This window comes from Ascaphus truei, chromosome 7 (genome assembly GCF_040206685.1).
Source record: "Ascaphus truei isolate aAscTru1 chromosome 7, aAscTru1.hap1, whole genome shotgun sequence".
Classification (NCBI taxonomy): Eukaryota; Metazoa; Chordata; class Amphibia; order Anura; family Ascaphidae; genus Ascaphus; species Ascaphus truei.
The window spans coordinates 109560925-109583332 of NC_134489.1; the positions used below are offsets into that span (position 1 = coordinate 109560925).

Sequence of the window (22408 nt, forward strand, 5' to 3'; positions counted from 1 at the left end):
CCACGTCTGTGTCTTGTCTCTGTGACTATGCTCCTCAGTATGGTTGTACCATGCCACGGTCCTCTCTGTGTCCCACGTCTGTGTCCTGTCTCTGTGACTATACTCCTCAGTGTGGCTGTACCATGCCACAGTCCACCCTGTGTCCCACGTCTGTGTCCTGTCTCTGTGACTGTGCTCCTCAGTATGGCTGTACCATGCCACGGTCCTCCCTGTGTCCCACGTCTGTGTCCTGTCTCTGTGACTGTGCTCCTCAGTATGCCTGTACCATGCCACGGTCCTCTCTAACTGTGTCCCACGTCGGTGTCCTGTCTCTGTGACTGTGCTCCTCAGTATGGCTGTACCATGCCACGGTCCTCCCTGTGTCCCACGTCTGTGTCCTGTCTCTGTGACTGTGCTCCTCAGTATGGCTGTACCATGCCACGGTCCTCCCTGTGTCCCACGTCTGTGTCCTGTCTCTGTGACTATGCTCCTCAGTATGGCTGTACCATGCCACGGTCCTCTCTAACTGTGTCCCACATCTGTGTCCTGTCTCTGTGACTGTGCTCCTCAGTGTGGCTGTACCATGCCACTGTCCTCCCTGTGTCCCACGTCTGTGTCCTGTCTCTGTGACTATGCTCCTCAGTGTGGCTGTCCCATGCCACGGTCCTCTCTAACTGTGTCCCACATCTGTGTCCTGTCTCTGTGACTGTGCTCCTCAGTGTGGCAGTACCATGCCACTGTCCTCCCTGTGTCCCAAGTCTGTGTCCTATCTCTGTGACTGTGCTCCTCAGTGTGGCTGTACCTTGCCACGGTCCTCCCTGTGTCCCACGTCTGTGTCCTGTCTCTGTGACTGTGCTCCTCAGTGTGGCTGTACCATGCCATGGTCCTCCCTGCTCCTCTGTCTCTTTCCTGCCCCATACAGGAAAAAAACACGGAAGTCCCGAGAGACCAAGAAACCGCGCCATTTTCAGAAATCCGGCGTTTTTGCAAGTGACACGGTTAACCCGTTCACCGCCACTGCCGGCACCGACACCCTGCAGCACAGTTCCTTCCAAGAGGACTCCTCCACTTATTTATTCAACCCCGGACTTTTCCCCTCACTCAACGCAACATACGATAAATGTCTCCGGCAGTAACAGCTCCATCCCTCCCTCCTCCCCCCCCGCCCTCCTCCCCCCCCCCACCCTCATTCACGTTTATATTAAACACTTTAAAGTGTCACCATATATGGCGCTAAGTGCTGCTTCCTCCTCCTTGTGCCGAGGATATGCCCGGGGAGACGGGCTCCACCAGATGAACCGGCAAACGCTCCCTTCAAAGAGAACCATTTAACACAATGACCCCTAATGGTTTGTCTCACTTACAGACGGGGCGCACAGCGCAGGGTATTACTGCTCGGCCGCGCACAATACCATATTAAGTTCTGTTTATGCAGATTTCCCGGGTTGGAACAGCGGGGGAGAAGCCGGGAGAGTGGGGGGGATCTCGGGGGGGGACCTCGCTATTTATAGGGCTTTTTTTTTTGCTGGGAAGGGACTTAAAACGGCGGAACTGTAAGCCCCCCGTTTTCAGAAAAGGTGCATTCTGTTCGTTCCCCCCATTGCTTCCAGACCACTACAGCAGCGCAGGGGGTCCCGTTTCCTGTTAACCATGATGTCAGAGGATCTCGACTCCAGTCCTCAAGACCCCCCCAACAGGCCAGGTTTTCAGGATATCCCTGCTTCAGCACAGTTGGCTCAATCAGTGGCTCAGTCTTTGACTGCCATATTACACAGCTTTATAGCACACCGTGGGTTAAAGAAGTGCAGAGCCAGTAAAACTACTCGCAGACAGCTTATTTGACCTTTTGGCTTTGCAAAGTGACGTGGAAGTGGTTGCAACCACACATTATATAGGTTACGGTGGGTAAAACCCTTGGCCGCACAGTGTACAGTAAATAAACATACATTAGCAAAACTGTAAAACAAATCTCCCACATACATGGCTAACACTGAGGGGGATTATCACCGAGAATCGCTAGAAATCCCGACATTTGCAAAACCAATAAAGAAGAAATTCTGTTTCCCAGAGAATTCCGAAAACCCTAATCCCCGTGTGCTTCACAAATATGCAGCTTTTCCCCCCAAAACATGAAAAATAAAAACTGGGAATTCAGCACAACATGATATTCCCATAATATATTATTACGGTGTACCAAGCCACAATGCCATCCAAGGGACCTCAATATTGTGTTAGGACGACCTCTTCCTAAAGGTCATTGCTAAGATTTTCAGGCAGCTTCATGGGAAGTCGTACTTCCTGCCATCTGTGAGTCTCCGAATCTGTCTGTAAATCTGCTGCTCACATTATCCCGTGAGCTATAATTAGGGGGACTCGGGGTTCACTGGATGAGATCCAGCTCTAGATGTGAGAGTTGTAAGAAAAACACGGAGAGTCCGTTCAAAGCTTTTTGAAGTGGGGTGTCCCCCGGAGCTGCTCCGTGACCCTTCGGTTCTCGAGTGACGAGACGTTCCGGTGTCCCCCGGAGCTGCTCCGTGACCCTTCGGTTCTCGAGTGACGAGACGTTCCGTCCACGGGGTAAGAATATTTGCCTGGTTGACACAGAATGGCTGCGATTTGGGTCTTGTCCCACAGCCAATAGGAAGCTTGGGAACGGGGTTTGGGGTAACACGGATGAGCTCTGAGAGACTCCCCAGATCAGGTAAGCTAATAAAAGGAGTAGAAATTGACAGGGAACTATGTAACCTCCATGTGATATATTGTAACAGATCGGGGAAGGTTTTATCAGAGCACCTGTCACTGTATCTCCTCTGTCACACGGAGGGAGCATCTTCCAGATATGTAACATTGTCTGGGTAATATAAACCGGTTGCGAGATGCTATACAAGGAGGAACGCTTACTGACAACACATTACACGGAACAAGAGGCGATACACACTTACACACATTAACACACTGATACATATACAGTACACACTGATACAAACACAGCACACATTAACACACTGATACACATACAGTACACACTGATACACATACACAGCACACATTAACACACTGATACACATACAGTACACACTGATACACACACACAGCACACATTAACACACTGATACACATACAGTACACACTGATACACACACACAGCACACATTAGCACACTGATACACATACAGTACACACTGATACACATACACAGCACACATTAACACACTGATACACCTACAGTACACACTGATACACATACACAGCACACATTAACACACTGATACACCTACAGTACACACTGATACTCATACACAGCACACATTAACACACTGATACACACACAGTACACACTGATACACACACACAGCACACATTAGCACACTGATACACATACAGTACACACTGATACACATACACAGCACACATTAACACACTGATACACCTACAGTACACACTGATACACATACACAGCACACATTAACACACTGATACACATACAGTACACACTGATACACACACATTAGCACACTGATACACATACAGTACACACTAACACACTGATACACACATATTAACACAGACACACACTTATACACGTAAATACATACAGTACACATCAACACACTGATATATGTACACACATACACGATGCACACATTAACAGACTGATTCACATACACACACAGTACACATTAACCCACTGATACACGTACATACACATTAACAAACTGATACACGTACATACACATTAACACACTGATACATGTACACACATACTGTACACACAGGCACTGATACACGTACACACATACTGTACACACAGGCACTGATACACATACACACAGGCACCGATACATGTTGTGACATAGCCCCAGAATATTAGGCAGCTGTGTGTCCGATTTAAAGCAGAAAGTGCAAAAAAGGGAAAAAATGATCCATTCCAGTTTCACATTTACTGAGACTGTGGGATGGAAACTCCAGGCCAGAGTTTACAGTGGTTCTGGTTTTCACCTCACCTGCGCTCCTAATTGAGGAAGAGGTATATATTGCAGTTGGGGTGGCTGCTTCAGTCTCTCTCTTAGAGCCTTGGAGGCTGGGAGAACGCTGCTCCCCAGGATTCAGTTCGGGGTAGATGTTCCCCCCACGTGTTGCAACATCTGAGGATCTATTGGGACGCTGTCCCCATCTGACAGCTAAGAACTCAATGTTATCTCTGTGTGTTATTTAAAGTTGGTAACTGGCTTACCCAGCAAACATTGCAGATAGGGATATGCATGTGAGTTAGACTCCTGACAGGAGTAGATGTTTATTTTTATGATTTATTTTGTTTCTTAAAGTGACAGGGTTTTAAATGTTTTGTGTCACTACTGGAAACCGCTGAAGGTGGAGGGCTGACTGCTCCTCATGTGTGTACAGGTGTTTTTCCATCTTCTCTACAAATTAAACCCTAGAAGACTGTCGCGAAGAGCCTGTGTAGACGGCAGCGCTACATAAAGGGAGGCGTTTGTCACAATGTACACACATACTGTACATACAGGCACTGATGCCCATACTGTACACATAGGCACTGATACATATACACACAGGCACTGATACACATACAGTACACACTAACACACTGATACACACATATTAACACAGACACACACTTATACACGTAAATACATACAGTACACATCAACACACTGATATATGTACACACATACACGATGCACACATTAACAGACTGATTCACATACACACACAGTACACATTAACCCACTGATACACGTACATACACATTAACAAACTGATACACGTACATACACATTAACACACTGATACATGTACACACATACTGTACACACAGGCACTGATACACGTACACACATACTGTACACACAGGCACTGATACACATACACACAGGCACCGATACATGTTGTGACATAGCCCCAGAATATTAGGCAGCTGTGTGTCCGATTTAAAGCAGAAAGTGCAAAAAAGGGAAAAAATGATCCATTCCAGTTTCACATTTACTGAGACTGTGGGATGGAAACTCCAGGCCAGAGTTTACAGTGGTTCTGGTTTTCACCTCACCTGCGCTCCTAATTGAGGAAGAGGTATATATTGCAGTTGGGGTGGCTGCTTCAGTCTCTCTCTTAGAGCCTTGGAGGCTGGGAGAACGCTGCTCCCCAGGATTCAGTTCGGGGTAGATGTTCCCCCCACGTGTTGCAACATCTGAGGATCTATTGGGACGCTGTCCCCATCTGACAGCTAAGAACTCAATGTTATCTCTGTGTGTTATTTAAAGTTGGTAACTGGCTTACCCAGCAAACATTGCAGATAGGGATATGCATGTGAGTTAGACTCCTGACAGGAGTAGATGTTTATTTTTATGATTTATTTTGTTTCTTAAAGTGACAGGGTTTTAAATGTTTTGTGTCACTACTGGAAACCGCTGAAGGTGGAGGGCTGACTGCTCCTCATGTGTGTACAGGTGTTTTTCCATCTTCTCTACAAATTAAACCCTAGAAGACTGTCGCGAAGAGCCTGTGTAGACGGCAGCGCTACATAAAGGGAGGCGTTTGTCACAATGTACACACATACTGTACACACAGGCACTGATGCCCATACTGTACACATAGGCACTGATACATATACACACAGGCACTGATACACATACACACATACTGTACACACAGGCACTGATACACATACACACATACTGTACACACAGGCACTGATACATATACACAGAGGCACTGATACACATACACACAGGTCCTGATATATATATTGTACATTCACAAGCATACAAACATGCACATATACCCACACACTATATACTGGTGCACTGCATGCTGCTGACACGGTAAGTAAGCCTGTGCCCTGTAGTGTATACGGATGGTGTTCCCATGTAGATAGATAGGTGCAGTTGGAGTGTAGAGGACTCTTACTTCAGCCTGATCTCATACAGCCCGGCGTCGCTCTCCTGCACGTTCCTCAGGATTAGGGTGAACACATCTTCGTTCTGCAGGACCTCACATCCGCCGCTCAGCTCCCGTCCGTCCTTCAGCCACTGGACGCGGGGAAAGGGATCCCCAGCAATGGCGCAGGAAATGAGCACGTTCTGCCCTGGAGCCGATGTCACAGGTTTCGGTTTGCTGATAAACCATGGCTGGATTCCCTCCTGGGGCTCTGCAGGAACAAGGTACGGGATTAACCAATCGGGATGCTCCATTCACTATGCATTATAAACCAAGGCCAACGACAGGTGGAAGAACCAGCACAACTGTCCCGGGGCCTGTGGCTACGGGGTGTCCATTCAGGCGTACTGGGGGCCTGTGGCTACGGGGTGTCCATCCAGGCGTACTGGAGGTAAGGCATGGTATCACAGTTGGGGTCATTGTCTAGTCTGCCGTCGGGCACCAGCTACTTTATAGAGGGCCACTAAACCTTCCCCTCTACTCCACAATCCTTTGGCCAACCCACTGTCCTGGGCACCGTACAAGGTGTCGACAGGCCTGACCAGGCCTTGAGATGAACCAATCAGAATGCTCCATTCACCATGTATTATAAACAAGGGTTGTAACTTGAACCAATCAGAATGCTCCATTCGCCATGTATTATAAACAAGGGTTGTAGCTTGAACCAATCAGAATGCTCTATTCAATATGCATTATAATTCAGGGCTACTTCTCCAATCACCGAACACTATATTTATTTATAAAACGTGTTACCAGGAAGTAATACAGTGATAGTTACCTCTTGTTTTCATGTATGTCCTGGGCACAGAGTTATGATGACAGATACATGGTTACAATACATGGTTACATTAAGTGAGCAGGGTATACATTATATACAATATATATGATGGCTTTGACATCTGCCAATCAGGATGCTTTATTCTGCAAGTAAACATATATATTTCAATGACGCATGGTGATATCAACTAATCCGAACGTTTATCAGTGGAATCTGCCTCCTCTTCCCACAGACGCGCAAACTCAACGAGATTCGTTTCACTCAACGTTTGGAAAAAGTTCTACAATTTGCAAAAAGGTCCCTCTAATTCTGACCAAAAAGTTCCTAAAATGCAGCTGGAATTTGACTAACTCCCATCGAACCCAAATCTTACAAATCTATTCTCAAACAATATCCAGACTATAAAATAGGACCTCCGCCCCTCCCCCTGTTCTCCCCCCCTCTATTCTCTCCCCCCCTCTTCTCCTCCCCTCTATTATCCCCCCCTTCCCCCCGTTCTCCCCCTCCCCCTCTTCTTCTCCTCTCACGGGATTTCTCTTTATAAAACGGTGTACATTTTTGGGCTGGAATAAGGACACATTTTGAATCGTTCATGAACTTGGGCAAAAAGTTCTCATATCTCTACAAAGGAGCCCTGTACGTTCTCTACGTACAGAATGTAGCTCAGTGGTACATGTCACAGCCCCTGAAGTACCCTGTAGGTGAGATCAGTTAGCTGTGCCTGTACCTCGGGACACGTCACTTACAGAATAAAGCCCTCTCAGTGGCAGAAGAAGAAATCTTACGGCTCAATCAGGTGAATGGGCTCTAAAGCAGGGGTGGGCAATTCCAGTCCTCAAGGGCCACCAACAGGGCAGGTTTTCAGGATAACCCAGCTTCAGCACAGGTGGTGCAGTCTTTGACTGAGCCACTGATTGAGCCAGCTGTGCTGAAGCAGGGATATCCTGAAAACCTAGCCTGTTGATGGCGCTTAAGGACTAGAATTGCCCCGTCCCCTGCTCTAAGGTGTCATGGCGTGAAACTGCTTGGTAAATATGGCCATTTCCCTCTCTGTGCAATGAAATTGTAAGCTCTGCAGATCAGGGACGCGTGTTGCATGAAGATGTAAGTTATTAGCTGTGTAGCCTTTTGTTGCCGAATTTTTTTACTCTCTTCGCTCCACTTTATTTCTGTATACCTCTTCCTTCTGAAAGTTGTAGAAAATGCAGTGAAAAGGACGTAAACCCAGAAGATGGGTGAAAGTCTCACCTTGTACAGTCAGGAGCGCCCCTGTCTTCGCTTGCCCCAGGTTATTCCAAGCTTCGCAGGTGTATGTTCCAGTGTCTTCCGGGAAAACCTCCTGGATGTACAAACTGTGCTCATTACCGCTCTGCTCAAAGTGGAAATCTTCTGTCTCCTGGATTTCCTTCCCGTTATGGAACCAGATGATCTCAGCTGAAGGGTTTGCTTAGAAATATATAGATATATATCTTTAGATTTATATCAATTGTATACATTTATATATCAACAACAAGAAGAATGTAAAGAGAGAATTCTGACCAACTTAAAGTTCACTTGCACAAAGTCCCTTATTTTATTTATTTTTCTAGTAAAATCCCTTGTTACGAGACATACACAGAGATTGTTGGGTCATTTTCCAGTATTGCCTGGAATGTAACACAGAGAACGGCAGAATCAAAGCATTCCAGGCGTGAGCAGCGAAATACGGTCACAACGCTCCCAAATTAATCATAGAATTAACCGGAGTGGTCTTCTTAGGCACTGATCTGTGTGCTTATACCAGGCAGGGCAGTAGGTTTGCAAACAAGATTATGATTTAGGTAATTATGGAAACTGGAAAAATAATAATAAAAATCAGATCTATAAAAAAAAAAAAAAAAGTCCAAGGCTTCCAGAAGCAGAAATTCAAAACTTTCAGAATCAATACAAAGAAAGATATATAACCCTATTTATAGGGAAACATTGGTAGAATTTGCCAATTTTAATAAAAAAAGATATAAAGAGAGCAATAGATCAAGAATATTGTAACAAGATAAGAAACACTATATGGGGGTGGGGAAAAAATACCCTATAGGTGAAATGACGAGTAGTAAAAGTGATACTTTTCCTAATAATGGCTTTAAAATGAGGAAAGGGAAAATGAAGGGATTTCCCTATCCCAGATAATATAAATAAGGCAACTTCCTCTGTCCTTAGAAAAACAGGCAGACTACAGTTGGGGATGAGCTGGAGATGAGTTCCCAAGCCAAGGAGACAATTATAAACGAATCAATAAGAGAAACGTCGCCATTAATAAAAAAAAGGACTTCCACATCTCAAAGAGGGAAGAGAGGAGGGGAAAAGAGGTGTACATCCTTTTCCAGGACCACAAGAGTGCACTTTATAGGGGATAAACCTTTGCTCCAGCTCATGAACCTAATTCTTGTAATATTTGTATTGATTTAAAGACGTTTGTCAGGAAATTAGCATTAAAGTGATACTTCCTGAAACACAAGCCCACGTGAGGAGACACAGGAGAGAAATAAATGATTATGGACTAAATTGGTAAGGATGAGATTGCTCTTCAAGATATACCACTTCGGAGAAACACTACAGAACTTTCCTGCAGGACCCAAAGCTAAATAAAATACTACCGAAAAGACCCGAAATGATCAATACTGGGGGAAAAACGCCAAGAAAGAGTTTGCTGCCGGTATTCCGAATAGTGGTATACACAAATGGAAGGAAACCTGGTTACGTAACTCAAAGGTTTCTTTACTGGCTCCAAAATGCAAATATTGCCTACTGCACGGGCGGCCAACTCCAGTCCTCAAGGGGCACCAACAGGTCAGGTATTCAGGATATCCCTGCTTCAGCATAGGTGGCTCAACCAGTGGCTCAGTCTTTGATTGCGCCACCTGTGCTGAAGCAGGGATATCTTTAAAACCTGACCTGTTGGTGGCCCTGGGGGACTGGAGTTGGCCACTCCTGGTCTACAGTATATGGCAAAAAAATCAAATCGGTTTAATTCCACCAACACAGGAACTCAATTTCAAGTTACAGATTGTATTCATTGTTATATATATATATATATACAGTGATATATCTGGTTGAGTGTCCACACGCCTGTGATAGTATGTGGGCCACACATAAAGACAATTAAAAAAGAGAATTGGTGAACATATAAATAATATATTCAAAGGGGTAGAAACTCACAGTTTGTCTAATCCCTTTAAAAAGGTTCACCAACAAACCCTGTGATATGATAGAAACTGTCACATATATAAAGGGATTCCGAAGGCGCAGGAGCGAAGCATGTTTCAGAGAAAGAGGAGCTCTTGAACAAGAGGTCGCTCTCTGAAGCGGGAGGGTGGCCGGTAAAGGGAAATGTGAGGACGTACTTCTTCATAGAAAGGGTGGTGGGTGCCTGGAACAGCCTCCCAGCAGAAGGGAATTCGAACATACTTGGGGTATGACAAGGCGATCCTGAATATAAAAAAAAAACCAGCTAAGGATCAGATAGGGTCTGAAGTTCTTCAGTAGAGCGGAAAATGGGCTGAGAAGGTCTTATTTGCCGGCAGATTGCATGTTTCTAGTACTTTCTCAGTCTGGAGATAAGCATCGTGGGTTGTTGTGACGTGTGGAGACTGCACGGAGATGGATTACCACTTGCTTTATCTCCTACTTCTTCTGGTGAGCAGCTCATGCCTGGCAGGGTCCCCAGACTCCCACCGATTCTTCACTGGATGCTTTAAAGGGGAATTGTACAAAGAAAAAACAGGTTTCCCAAAAAGGCAGGGGATTCGTTTAGGTTCCGATTCCAAATGCAAGAGCCCTAAATGACATCACAAATCCAAGATGGCTGTCTCCGGTCTGCGGGAAATAAGGGCCGCTATATACATTGCGTTATCTTTTTGTGTTAGTAATAGCGAGCTGCATTTTGCAAAGGGGGTTTAAGAGCAGCGAGGGGGTAAAGCATCTTCAGCACTAGAGGTAAGAGGTAATATATAACGGTCAGTTTACCTGACACTTCCACGGTCATTATAACCCGGCTTCCGTCCATAACCTGGAGATCGCTCAGACCCTTCAGAAAAACAGGCGCTGAGCTCTGGTTGGGAGGGATCGCTCTGGAACTTTCCAGCTTCTTGGCAGCCTTCTTTTCTGCAAATACAGATATGGAGGTGTAGTGGAATTGGGATTATTTCTCAGGCGCACGTCTGAGAAGCAGAGGCATGGAAAGATGTGAGGTCTCCCGTAGGTGACCTAACAATAGGGTTAAAGCGTCAGTCTCGCATAGGGCCAAAGTGATCTAATGACAGTAATGTGCTTTATAGGTTCAATTCAGTCCCATGTAGGGCAAAGTGACCTAAGGACATTGACAGGTTTACTCGATGTAGAATCTGTAAAGCAGCAGTTCCCCACAAATGGAAATGTTTTTTTTTAAACAATGCCTGAACCAGGGGTTTCCCAGATATTTATCGTTTTTATTGTGCTAAATATTTCTGTCGAACTACGAAAATGGCGGCAAGGGTCACCTATAGAAAGTTGTGATGTCATCTCCCGATAACATTGCAGCTTTTTAATTGGCTGCTGGGATTAGACCCGGCACTGCTGCCATTTTGTGTCTGACAGGCACTCACCTCCCCCCACCCCCCACCCACCCCACGCCCCGCACACACACCCCAGAGGAGGAGGAGTCTGGGGGTTACGAAGCCGCTCCCGAGGATCCAACGCTTCAAGTAAAATCACAAGAAAGAGGATCACAACGAGCGGTGTGGAGCGCGGCTTTAACTTAACGACAGTTATAGGTTTCATTGTTTCAGTCTCGTGTTACTCACAATGTATGGTAAGCATTTACCCAAACTCATTATTATTATTATTATTATTAATAAATTATAATAATAAGAAGCAGGGTTTTTTGTTACCATAAAGAAATGCTGAAATATACATGAGTTACATCCTGGGAAGGCACAAGGAGCTAAAGCTTCTCACAGACAAGAATGTAATCCATAACCAGGAATAGTAGTACCCCTACACCCCTACACCCATCCCCCCCTTTCATTTATACCAACGGGAACAGGAACCATCAACTTTGTGACAGAAAAAGGAAAGAAAATATTAGTTCAGTTGTACAGATTGCATAAGAAAGATCACAATCGCTGTGCACCACATTACAAGGGGCGTTCAGGGGCCCGTGTCTCTGTTTCACGTGTATTACTGGATAACTTGTTGCAACAGAAACTCTGAGGAATCATGGACAACACAATTTAATTCATAAAACCATATTCCTGGCAGGCGGGCGGGGGACTAAAGGGAGCTGCTGCTCTTTATGCGGCTGCTGGCACGGATATAGTTAGCGTGACTGAGAGACTGTAGTATGTCCAATAAATGCTGCTTTTTCTTTTCATTTGGGTCTGTGACCATTTTTGGAAATACATTCATTTTTTAGCCTTTAGTGCTACTTTGTGACAGGTGAACAATGCGTACGATTTCCACCTCACATTTCCCACTGAGAATGAGGGGGCGCATTTCTCAGCCCAAAAAGAAGCTTGTGTGATTCAGGGGGATGGTTAGGAGAGACATGGAGGGACAACGACAGTGTTAGCTATCCAAGGAAAGAGTCATGACTGGTATCCAATAATTCTGCTGGCCTGTATCATAAATAAATATTTATAAAGAATATTAATAAATAATGTTTTTTTCATAGAGCTGCATCAGGATTCTTGACTAATTCATTAAATTCCACTGGTAACATAATTATTCTCAGCGAGATATCATTAATCGCCGATCTGTTTATAGCCTCATCCTCTCCATCAGTAACTCTGTCACCATGTCCTGTCCCGGTCACACCTTCCCTCTGCCAACCCTTCTCTCTGCCACCCCTTCTCTCTGCCACCCATTCTCTCTGCCACCCATTCTCTCTGCCACCCATTCTCTCTGCCACCCATTCTCTCTGCCACCCATTCTCTCTGCCACCCCTTCTGTCTGCCCTCATAATAATTTTCAGGTCCATGTTCTTTGTCACCCAGAATCCCCCTCTCTCCTTCTCCGTCACAGTTTCCGTCTCCTCTGCTACTTCTCCCCAGAGACTGTTTGAATTTTCATGATTTTCTGGGCACAAGAATAAATTAGTATCTTTATACAGCGTATTTTACCAGTAATGGGAACAAAGTCAGGTAAATTAGGAAATGACTTAGATTTTCTATGATGCAAACTGATACAATGTTACCATTCTAACTAATATTCATTGTATTAATAATCTGCAGGGGGGTCGGCAGAACGGTCCTGCTCGCATCCTAAGATCCGGCTTCCAGTTTGACAGTAATACTTGGTATGGAAAAACCCAAGCATCGCTTTCACAGTAATGTATACACACTAAAAATACTGCCAGACTTTCCCACGCAATTCCACTCCTGAAATAGCCTCCTTTCTTTTCAACGGATCATCTTTATATCGCCGTTCTCACCCACTGAACTGAATGTACATGTGCACATATATCCTGCTAATTTTCAATCGTATATATGATTTAGCTCGGAGAGTCTCCACGGCATTTATTTGTCACAGTCAGCGCCAGAAGAACCTGCAAACCATTGCAGAACAGGCCAAGTACTGGCCACAGAGAATAACAGATTTGATGTACCAGTACTGTAGGTTCTGATAACTTGAAGCGGGCCAACAGAGTTCTTCATAGATGAAAGTGTCATGTACCGGGCTCTCTCCCTCCAGGACTCATGACGAAGAAACCTATGAGGTTTTGAGAGCTCTGTACACTAGAATTGCTTTATATGCAGAACGCCAATATTTGTCCAGTAAAATGTATCACATCGAGCAGCGAATCTGATAGAACTTGCCAATTAAGATGCGTGCAATTATAGTGATTATTATTTATACTGTAGGGCATTAACAGCTTTTGCACCACAATGAGCGTGAAGAACAGGAACAATAAAACACACAGGAAATACTATAACACTGATATAATATGCAGGGTGGGCCCTGCTCCGAGAGGCTTGTTACCACTCTACCTACTCCTGCTCCATGTGGACACTCCCCAAAACATCTCCGACACGGCAGCCATGAATCTAAATACCGGGTACATTAGCAGTAAATAGCACACTCCTAACGATTTACCTGGAATTTATGGAACAAACAACAACACATTTTTTGTACTTGACGGAGGAATCCATGGGGGTCTCTTATTTATTTTGTCTGTTTATTTAATATAATCCACTTTAGAGCGAGTGCTATTATGGGAAAACAGAGACCCTTATTAGTATTCTTCAGCGCTTGGAATACAGTGAAATACCGCATATAAATCCAAATGCAATGTCCCAACAAGATGAATTGGAGAGGGTAGTGGCCCAAAAGTCCAAACAGCTGTGGTCCTGAGGAATACCGCCTCAGCACGAGTCCTCCTGTTGTAAAACCAAAAAAACGCAGACCGCTGCGCAGTGCTCAGGCTGGTCAGCGACACTTTAAAGCAGGAAGGATTGCCGACTTACAAGATGATCTCGGATAAATTCAGTGGATATAATCTGTGCTTTACTCCCACGGCTTCTCTCCACGGACCCGACGTGGCGTTGACTTCCTCTGGGAAGCTGGACTCCATTTCTCTCAGTGTATGTGCACCACAGACAATAGTGCGATATTGCCACAACTTTACTAAAACAAATTCAAAAGAAGGCAGGATACACTTACAATGTATCGTGCCTAACCAAACAGTTACACAATGCCGCCCGCAGCAGGTACTCAATCGCCCGACTCAAAGCAGTGCTGGCTCAGCGTCTCTCTTTCCCACCATGGCCGCAAGTGGATGGACGCTTCCCGATGATGTCACTGCCTCCTCCGCACGGCCGATACACCCGATGATGGCATCCTTAAGCTCCGTCCAACGCGTTATGCCACCAATAGGTCAGGTTAAGGCTATATCTGCTTCAGCACAGGTGGCTCAATCAGTGGCTCAATCAATGACTGAGCACCTGTGCTGAAGCAGATATATCCTGAAAACCTGACCTGTTGGTGCCCTTGAGGACTGGAGTTGCCCGCCCCTGATGTAAGCAGTTGGTCCCATAAAAGTTTTGTTTCAAGGAAGACAAATAGTGAGTTCCATCTTTCAACAGTTTCTGGGGAACTCTACATTACGCGTCCAAAGCCGGCGTCACCCTGAGCTAATACCCCAAGTAACAGCGCATGCTGCTGCGGCAAAACAAAGGTCTGCCATGTTTTTTCTCAGCTGTTCTCAGCAGTTTAGCCTTTTCAGAAGAAAAGTTACTTTCTGGCCACTAGAGGGAGCTATAAAAGTAACATCAGACTGGTAGGGGGACTGGTTATTATCAGTAACTAGCTGAGAGACCCGGCGTTGCCCGGGATGTAAATGCGTAATACAGTAGGTCGTATTATTTATAAATCGTGGAACAATAGGTGACTATTTGTTGGAAAGGTTGGATAATAATGTTGAAAAGAAAGATGGAAGAAAATGTAATACGATGTTGTATAAAAATGGTTTATTGTAAACACACCACAGTACAATGTATATTTTGGTGACATAAGTGATGTGAAAATGTGAGGCGTGTGTCCTGCTAGGGTGTGAGCGTGTGTGAGGCGGCGGGTGGGTGTTCAGTACGGGTGGCGCGTGGGTAGTGAGTGCTGGCTGTGGGTCGGGGTCCTGCTAGGGTGTGAGGCGGCGGGTGTGTGGCGAGTGCGGGTGACAGCTGGTCAGTGATATTGTTGCGTAGGGGCAGGATGCGGCAGGTGTGTGTCGAGTATGTGGGGTGGGTGAGAGGCGGCGGGTGTGTGTCGAGTGTGGCAGGTCTGTTTAGTGCGTGCGGCGGCTGTGTGGCGCGGGGATGTGAGCGGTGGGCGGGTGAAAGGCAGAAGTGCGGGTGGGCGAAAGGCAGAGGCGGGAGGGCGGACGAAAGGCGTTGAAGGAGGGGAGGTGAGGTCGGAGGGGTGGTGGGGGGTGGTGAAGGGAGGTGAAGGGGGGCGAAGGGGAGGTCGGAGGGGAGGTGAGGGGGGGGGTGGTGAGGGGAGGTGAAGGGGGGTGGAGGGGAGGTGAAGGGGGGGCGGAGGGGAGGTGAAGAGGGGGTGAGGGGAGCTGAAGGAGGGGTGAGGGGAGGTGAAGGGGGAGAGGTGAAGGGGGGGTGACGGGAGGTGGAGGGGGTTGCCGGGAGGTGAAGGGAGGGGGGGGGTGACAGGAGGTGAAGGGAGGGGGGTGACAGGAGGCGAAGGGGGGGGTGGTGACAGAAGGTGAAGGGGGGGTGAAGGGAGGAAGGGAAGGGGGAGGTGGAGGAGAGGAAGGGGGAAGAGGGAGGTGGGGGTGGAGGGGAAGGGGGGAGGTGGGGGAAAGGGTGAAGGGGGGAGGTGGGGGAAAGGGTGAAGGGGGGGAGGTAAGGGTGAAGGGGGAGGGGTGAAGGGGGTAAAGGTGGGGGAGGGGAAAGGGGGGGAAAGGTGGGGGAGGAGGGAAAGGGGGAAAGAGGGGGGAAAGAGGGGTGAAGGGGGTGGAGGGGGGGAAGAGGGGAGAGGGTGGGATGGGGAAAGGGAGGGGGGATGGGGAAAGGGGGGAGGTGGAGGAGGGGAAGTGGGGAGGTGAGGAGGGTGAGGAGGGTAAGGGGGGAGGTGAGGAGGGGAAGGGGGGAGGTGGAGGAGGGTAAGGGGGGAGGTGGAGGAAGGGAAGGGGGGAGGTGGAGGAGGGGAAGGGGGGAGGTGGAGGAGGGGGGAGGTGGAGGAGGGGAAGGGGGGAGATGGAGGAGGGGAAGGGGGGAGGTGGTGGGAAGAGGGGGGAGGTGGTGGGAAGAGGGGGGAGGTGGTGGGAAGGGGGGAAGAGGGGGGAGGTGGTGGGAAGGGGGGAAGAGGGGGGAGGTGGTGGGAAGGGGGGAAGAGGGGGGAGGTGGTGGGAAGGGGGGAGGAGGGGGGAGGAGGGGGAGGTGGGAAGGGGGGAGGTGGTGGGAAGGGGGGGAGGTGGTGGGAAGGGGGGGGAGGTGGGAAGGGGGGGAGGTGGGAAGGGGGGGGAGGGTGGGAAGGGGGGGGAGGTGGTGGGAAGGTGGGAAGGGGGGGGTTGAAAGGGGGGGAGGTGGTGGGAAGAGGGGGGAGGTGGTGGGAGGTTGTAAGGGGGAGTGAAGGGAAGGTGAAGGGGGGTGAAGGTGGGGGTGGGGGTGAAGGGGGGTGAAGGTGGGGTGGAGGGGAGGTGAAGGGGGGGGTGGAGGGGAGGTTAAGAGGGGGGTGGAGGGGAGGTGAATGTGGAAGGGAGGGGAAGTGTAGTGAGGGGTGGGTAAGGGGAGGTGGAGGGGGGGTGGAGGGGGGGTGGAGGGGAGGTGGAGGGGGGGTGGAGGGGAGGTGGAGGGGATGTGGAAGGGAGGGGAAGTGTAGTGAGGGGTGGGTGAGGGGAGGTGAAGGCCGCTCACTCACCCGTCCGGCCGCTCACTCACCCGTCCGGCAGCTCCCACGTGGATCTGAGGCGGGAGGCAGCATGTTGTGGCCGCTCCCCCGCTGACTGTAGCGGCGCGGGGGGGGGGTGGAGGGGAAGTGAGTGAGGGGAGGTGATCACTCCGCTCCCCCGCTGACTGTAGCAGCGCCGGGGGGGGGGTGGAGGGGAAGTGAGTGAGGGGAGGTGATCACTCTGCTCCCCTGCTGAGTGTAGCGGCGCCGGGGGGGTGGATTGGAAGTGAGTGAGGGGAAGTGAGTGAGGTGATCACTCCGCTCCCCCGCTGAGTGTAGCGGCGCCGGGGGGGGGGGGTGGAGGGGAAGTGAGTGAGGGGAGGTGATCACTCCGCTCCCCCGCTGACTGTAGCGGCGCCGGGGGGGGGGTGGAGGGGAAGTGAGTGAGGGGAGGTGATCACTCCGCTCCCCCGCTGAGTGTAGCGGCGCCGGGGGGGGGGGTGGAGGGGAAGTGAGTGAGGGGAGGTGATCACTCCGCTCCCCCGCTGAGTGTAGCGGCGCCGGGGGGGGGTGGAGGGGAAGTGAGTGAGGGGAGGTGATCACTCCGCTCCCCCGCTGAGTGTAGCGGCGCCGGGGGGGGGGGGTGGAGGGGAAGTGAGTGAGGGGAGGTGATCACTCCGCTCCCCCGCTGAGTGTAGCGGCGCCGGGGGGGGGGGGTGGAGGGGAAGTGAGTGAGGGGAGGTGATCACTCCGCTCCCCCGCTGACTGTAGCGGCGCCGGGGGGGGTGGAGGGGAAGTGAGTGAGGGGGGGTGAAGGGGGGTGAGGGGACGTGAAGACCGCTCACTCACCCGTCCGGCAGCTCCCTCACCCGACCGGCAGCTCCCTCACCCGTCCGGCAGCTCCCACGTGGAGGGGGGGGGGGGTGAAAGCGCGGGAAACAGGGAGATGCGGAGGAAGAGGCGGAGCCTCCGGGACCGGTGGGGAAGAGAGCGGGAGATGTGCTGCTAACACTGTGAGCCCCGCTAATGTGTGTGTCAGTGTGTGTGTGTGTGTGTGTGTGTGTGTGTGTGTGTGTGTGTGTGTGTGTGTGTGTGTGTGTGTGTGTGTGTGTGACAGTGTGTAACACAGTGTGTGTGTGACAGTGTGTGGTTTTGTTTTTTTTTGTGGACCTTTGGCCCGTCACTCCGCCTCAGGCCAATGAGAGGTGTGGGGGGCGGGCCAAGGGGGTGGTGTGAGTGTGTGAGGCCAATGAGAGGTGTGCGGGGGCGGGCGGCCCAAGGGACCAATGAGATTGCCGCTAGGGACACCGGACATCCAGGCAGGCAAACATACAGTGCTTTCACTAATATAGTATAAGATACAGTATAACATATATATAATATACCTTGGTAAATTATAAAGAGAAGTATTTGGCTCATTCATCTCAAACTCAACATTTTATCACTTTCAGCTCCAATGTATCTCAAGTGTTGCCCATGGTAAATCTAATCAGGATCTGATGTTAGACTAAGGTTGATGAAAGATTTTGTATTACGTTTAAAACAGATCAGAATTTACAGTTATATCTAAATTTAAAAAAAGGCATCACCTAATACTGAAGTACTCTGTTACATCTGCAAATACTACAAGGTATATTACACTTCCAGCCAGTTTTAAACAAACTATTGATAAATTGATGGGCTTCTCCATAGCCGAATCTTAGGCCTCGGCCATGGTTACTGCTGGTGGGCGGAGGCGCGCTGAGGCTGAGGTCAGCCTCAGCGCGCCTTATTCAGCGCGCCGACCGGGGGCGTGTCGGGGGCGTGTCAGTGGGCGGGACAGTGACATCACGGAGCTTGTTCGCCCTCACTGGGCGAACCGCTCACGTGACCGACCCTGCGCGTAGATTTAAAATTTTCCTAAGACCTACGCTTCCGCGCGCTTGCGGAAGCGTAGGCGAGCCCCTACTAAAGCCGCTCTCATTGCGGCTGTAGGGGCTCACTGCAGAGCGGAAGCGCGCCTCAGCCTGCAAGCACTATCCATGGACGCAGCCTTAGAAACAATGGTCCGGTGTGTGGAACAAATTACATTGCCGCAAGTTCAACTCTGGAGTTCGAAACAAGTCTATTGTATATATACAAGGCGAGAAAATATTTGTGAACCCCAATAATAATTACGGAAACTCCATAGTTTTTCCATGATAACCTTGAATCAGAACCAGTCTTTTCTTAGATATCCAATAGGGTTTATATTAACCAATTCCATGTTTTTTGTAACAAAATGATGTATGAATTAGACAAACAATGAGTAATAAGGGTTAGGAAATGTGAAAAAGTAAATGAAACCCAGGTTTTATCAGCTAAATTAAAGGGGATAATTAGAATTAGGTGTTTAAATAATTAGGTAGATCTTCACGGGTGAGTTTGGGAGGCCCCCACCCTATATAAAGATCAGAAACGTTGTGAGTTTGTTCTTCACCATACAGGTGTGTGGAAACACGCCATGCCACGATCAAAATAAATATCTGAGGACCGCAGAAAAGCTGTTATTGATTCTCATCTGTCTGGAAAGAGCTGCAAAACCATTTCTAAGGATTTGGGGTTCCACCATTCCACTGTCAGACAGATAGTCTACAAATGGAGAAAATTCAAGACCACGGTCACTCTACCCAGGAGGGGTCGTCCTACCAAAATCTCTAAAAGAACAAACCGGCAAATCATCAAGGAAGTCACAAAGAATCCCAGAGTAAAATCCAAGGATCTGCAGGCCACTCTCGCCTTGGCTAATGTGAGTGTTCATGACTCAACTGTCAGAGAAAGACTGAACAAGAATGGTGTTCATGGAAGGATAGCCAGGAGGAAACCACTGCTTTCTAAAAAGAGACACAGTACATTACCATATGTCATAGGCCTGTCCCAGAGAGGTCACTGGAGTAGAAGAGAATTCCTGTGTTCTGATCTCAAAACACACCACTTTTGAATTCTGATTTTCTATTCAAACATGCCACATTTATGCCCAGACCTTCTTGCATTGAAACACACATAAAACCCACGCCTGTCGTAAATCAGACACTTGACATTTACGACTTGAAAGAAAAAAAACTTCTCTGTAACGTTCAAAGTCTGACCGACTATAGAAACACACAACGTTATTCCTATAATTCTTGGAATAACGTGAGTCATATCAATATGTTTAGGCGCGTTTGCTGAATGTAACAATACTAATGTTGGCCGTCCTTCTAAATTTGAGTGACAAATGGATATCTGTCCCTTGCCACCTTCCAAACTTGAAGGGTTTGGCCTTATTGCCTCCGTTTAATTGCAATCGTTTAGAATATCTATACGTTATTCTTCAGAATAAATGTTATCCCATGAGATCCTCGTTTTTAATATAGCCCTACAGCTAAATGGTGACCTGTTTGTCGCCTCTATCTGTGAAGCACAGGGGATATTTCAAGAATATTACAGTTTTCTTTGAGGCTGACAGCCCAGGCTCTGGCTATCATCAACAGCCTTCTAACCTGTACATATTTCACTTTTAGTGGGCCATCAGTAATAGGGTCTTGACCTGTCATAAACCCAATTATTGTATTTTTAACACAATTTCTAATCAACGCTATCCCGAGGTACCAGATTGATTAAAATACTTAATATCACACATCGTGTTTATTAAATGGAGTAATAGGAGTTATAAGGAGCGGTTATATGGGGTAGTATGAGGAGTTATAGAGAACGTTTATATGGGTCAATGGGAGGAGTTATAAGGTGTAGTTATATGGGGCAATGGCAGGAGTTATAGGGAGAAGAACGGTTATATGGGTCAATGGAAGGAGTTATAAGGTGTAGTTATATGGGGCAATGGCAGGAGTTATAGGGAGAAGAACGGTTATATGGGGCAATGGCAGGAGTTATAGGGAGCAGTTATATGGGGCAATGGGAAGAGTTATTGGGAGAGGTTATAGGAGAAGTTATAGGGAGCAGTTACAGTATATGAAGCAATAGGAGGAGTTATATGGAGCAAGTTGAGGAGTTATAGAGAGCAGTTATATGGGGCATTAGGAAGAGTTATAGAGAGCCGTTATATGGGGCATTAGGAAGAGTTATAAGGAGCGGTTATATGGGGCATTAGGAATAATTATAAAGAGCGGTTATATGGTGCATTAGGAAGAGTTATAGGGAGGGGTTATATGGGGCATTAGGAATAATTATAAAGAGCGGTTATATGGGGCATTAGGAAGAGTTATAGAGAGCAGTTATATGGGGCATTAGGAATAATTATAAAGAGTGGTTATATGGGGCATTAGGAAAAGTTATAGGGAGGGGTTATATGGGGCATTAGGACTAGTTATAGGGAGTGTTTATATGGGGCATTAGGAAGAGTTATAAGGAGCGGTTATATGGGGCATTAGGAATAATTATAAAGAGCGGTTATATGGTGCATTAGGAAGAGTTATAGGGAGTGTTTATATGGGGCATTAGGAAGAGTTATAGAGAGCGGTTACATGGGGCATTAGGAAGAGTTTTAAGGAGCGATTATATGGGGCATTAGAAAGAGTTGTAGAGAGCGGTTATATGGTGCATTAGGAATAATTATAAAGAGTGGTTATATGGGGCATTAGGAAGAGTTATAGGGAGGGGTTATATGGGGCATTAGGAAGAGTTATAGAGAGCGGTTATATGGGGCATTAGGAATAATTATAAAGAGTGGTTATATGGGGCATTAGGAAGAGTTATAGGGAGGGGTTATATGAGGCATTAGGACTAGTTATAGGGAGTGGATATATGGGGCATTAGGAAGAGTTATAGAGAGCGGTTACATGGGGCATTAGGAAGAGTTATAGAGAGCGGTTACATGGGGCATTAGGAAGAGTTATAAGGAGAGGTAATATTGAGAAGACAGGAATCACTGCAGAAATGATCAATGCTATGGTAATTGCATTACAAACAAATAATGTAATGAATTGGGATGCTATGCAAAGCACTGCGTACATTTACTGAGTTTATAAGTAGTTATTATTAGATTTTGGAAACTGGCTGAGTTCCCTTTCCACAAGCCAGGCTCGGAGATGTTCCCCGTCTGTGTGACAGGCTCTCACACGCAGCCCACACATCTCACAGAGAGGCAAAAATAAACTCAGACTTCTTCTTTTTTTTATCCATACACCAGAAGAAAGACTTCCACTGGAAAAACAGAAGAATTCCGCAATAAAACAGCAGGAGAGATTATCTATGGTGCCCGGAGCTTTCCTCCCAGAATCCTTTCCGAGTCACGGTAAGTATAGCATTGCAGAGGCCTCACGCGATCCCCCGGCATTTAATTTAAAGCCTCAGGGAAGAGCGCAGGGCGTCTGCAACAGCCCGCCCCCC

At 47.7% G+C, this 22408-nt stretch overlaps 1 protein-coding gene across 1 annotated transcript in view; it reads right to left on the minus strand.

Moving 5' to 3' along the window:
• MYLK (myosin light chain kinase) overlaps positions 1-22408 on the minus strand; it is a 375829-nt gene that overhangs the window by 148945 nt on the left and 204476 nt on the right. Inside the window, exons 13-15 of the mRNA XM_075609890.1 lie at positions 10715-10852; positions 7961-8158; positions 5905-6145 (exon numbers count right to left, since the gene is read on the minus strand). Of these exons, the coding sequence (XP_075466005.1) occupies positions 5905-6145; positions 7961-8158; positions 10715-10852 (577 nt within the window). The remainder of the gene's footprint in view (positions 1-5904; positions 6146-7960; positions 8159-10714; positions 10853-22408) is intronic.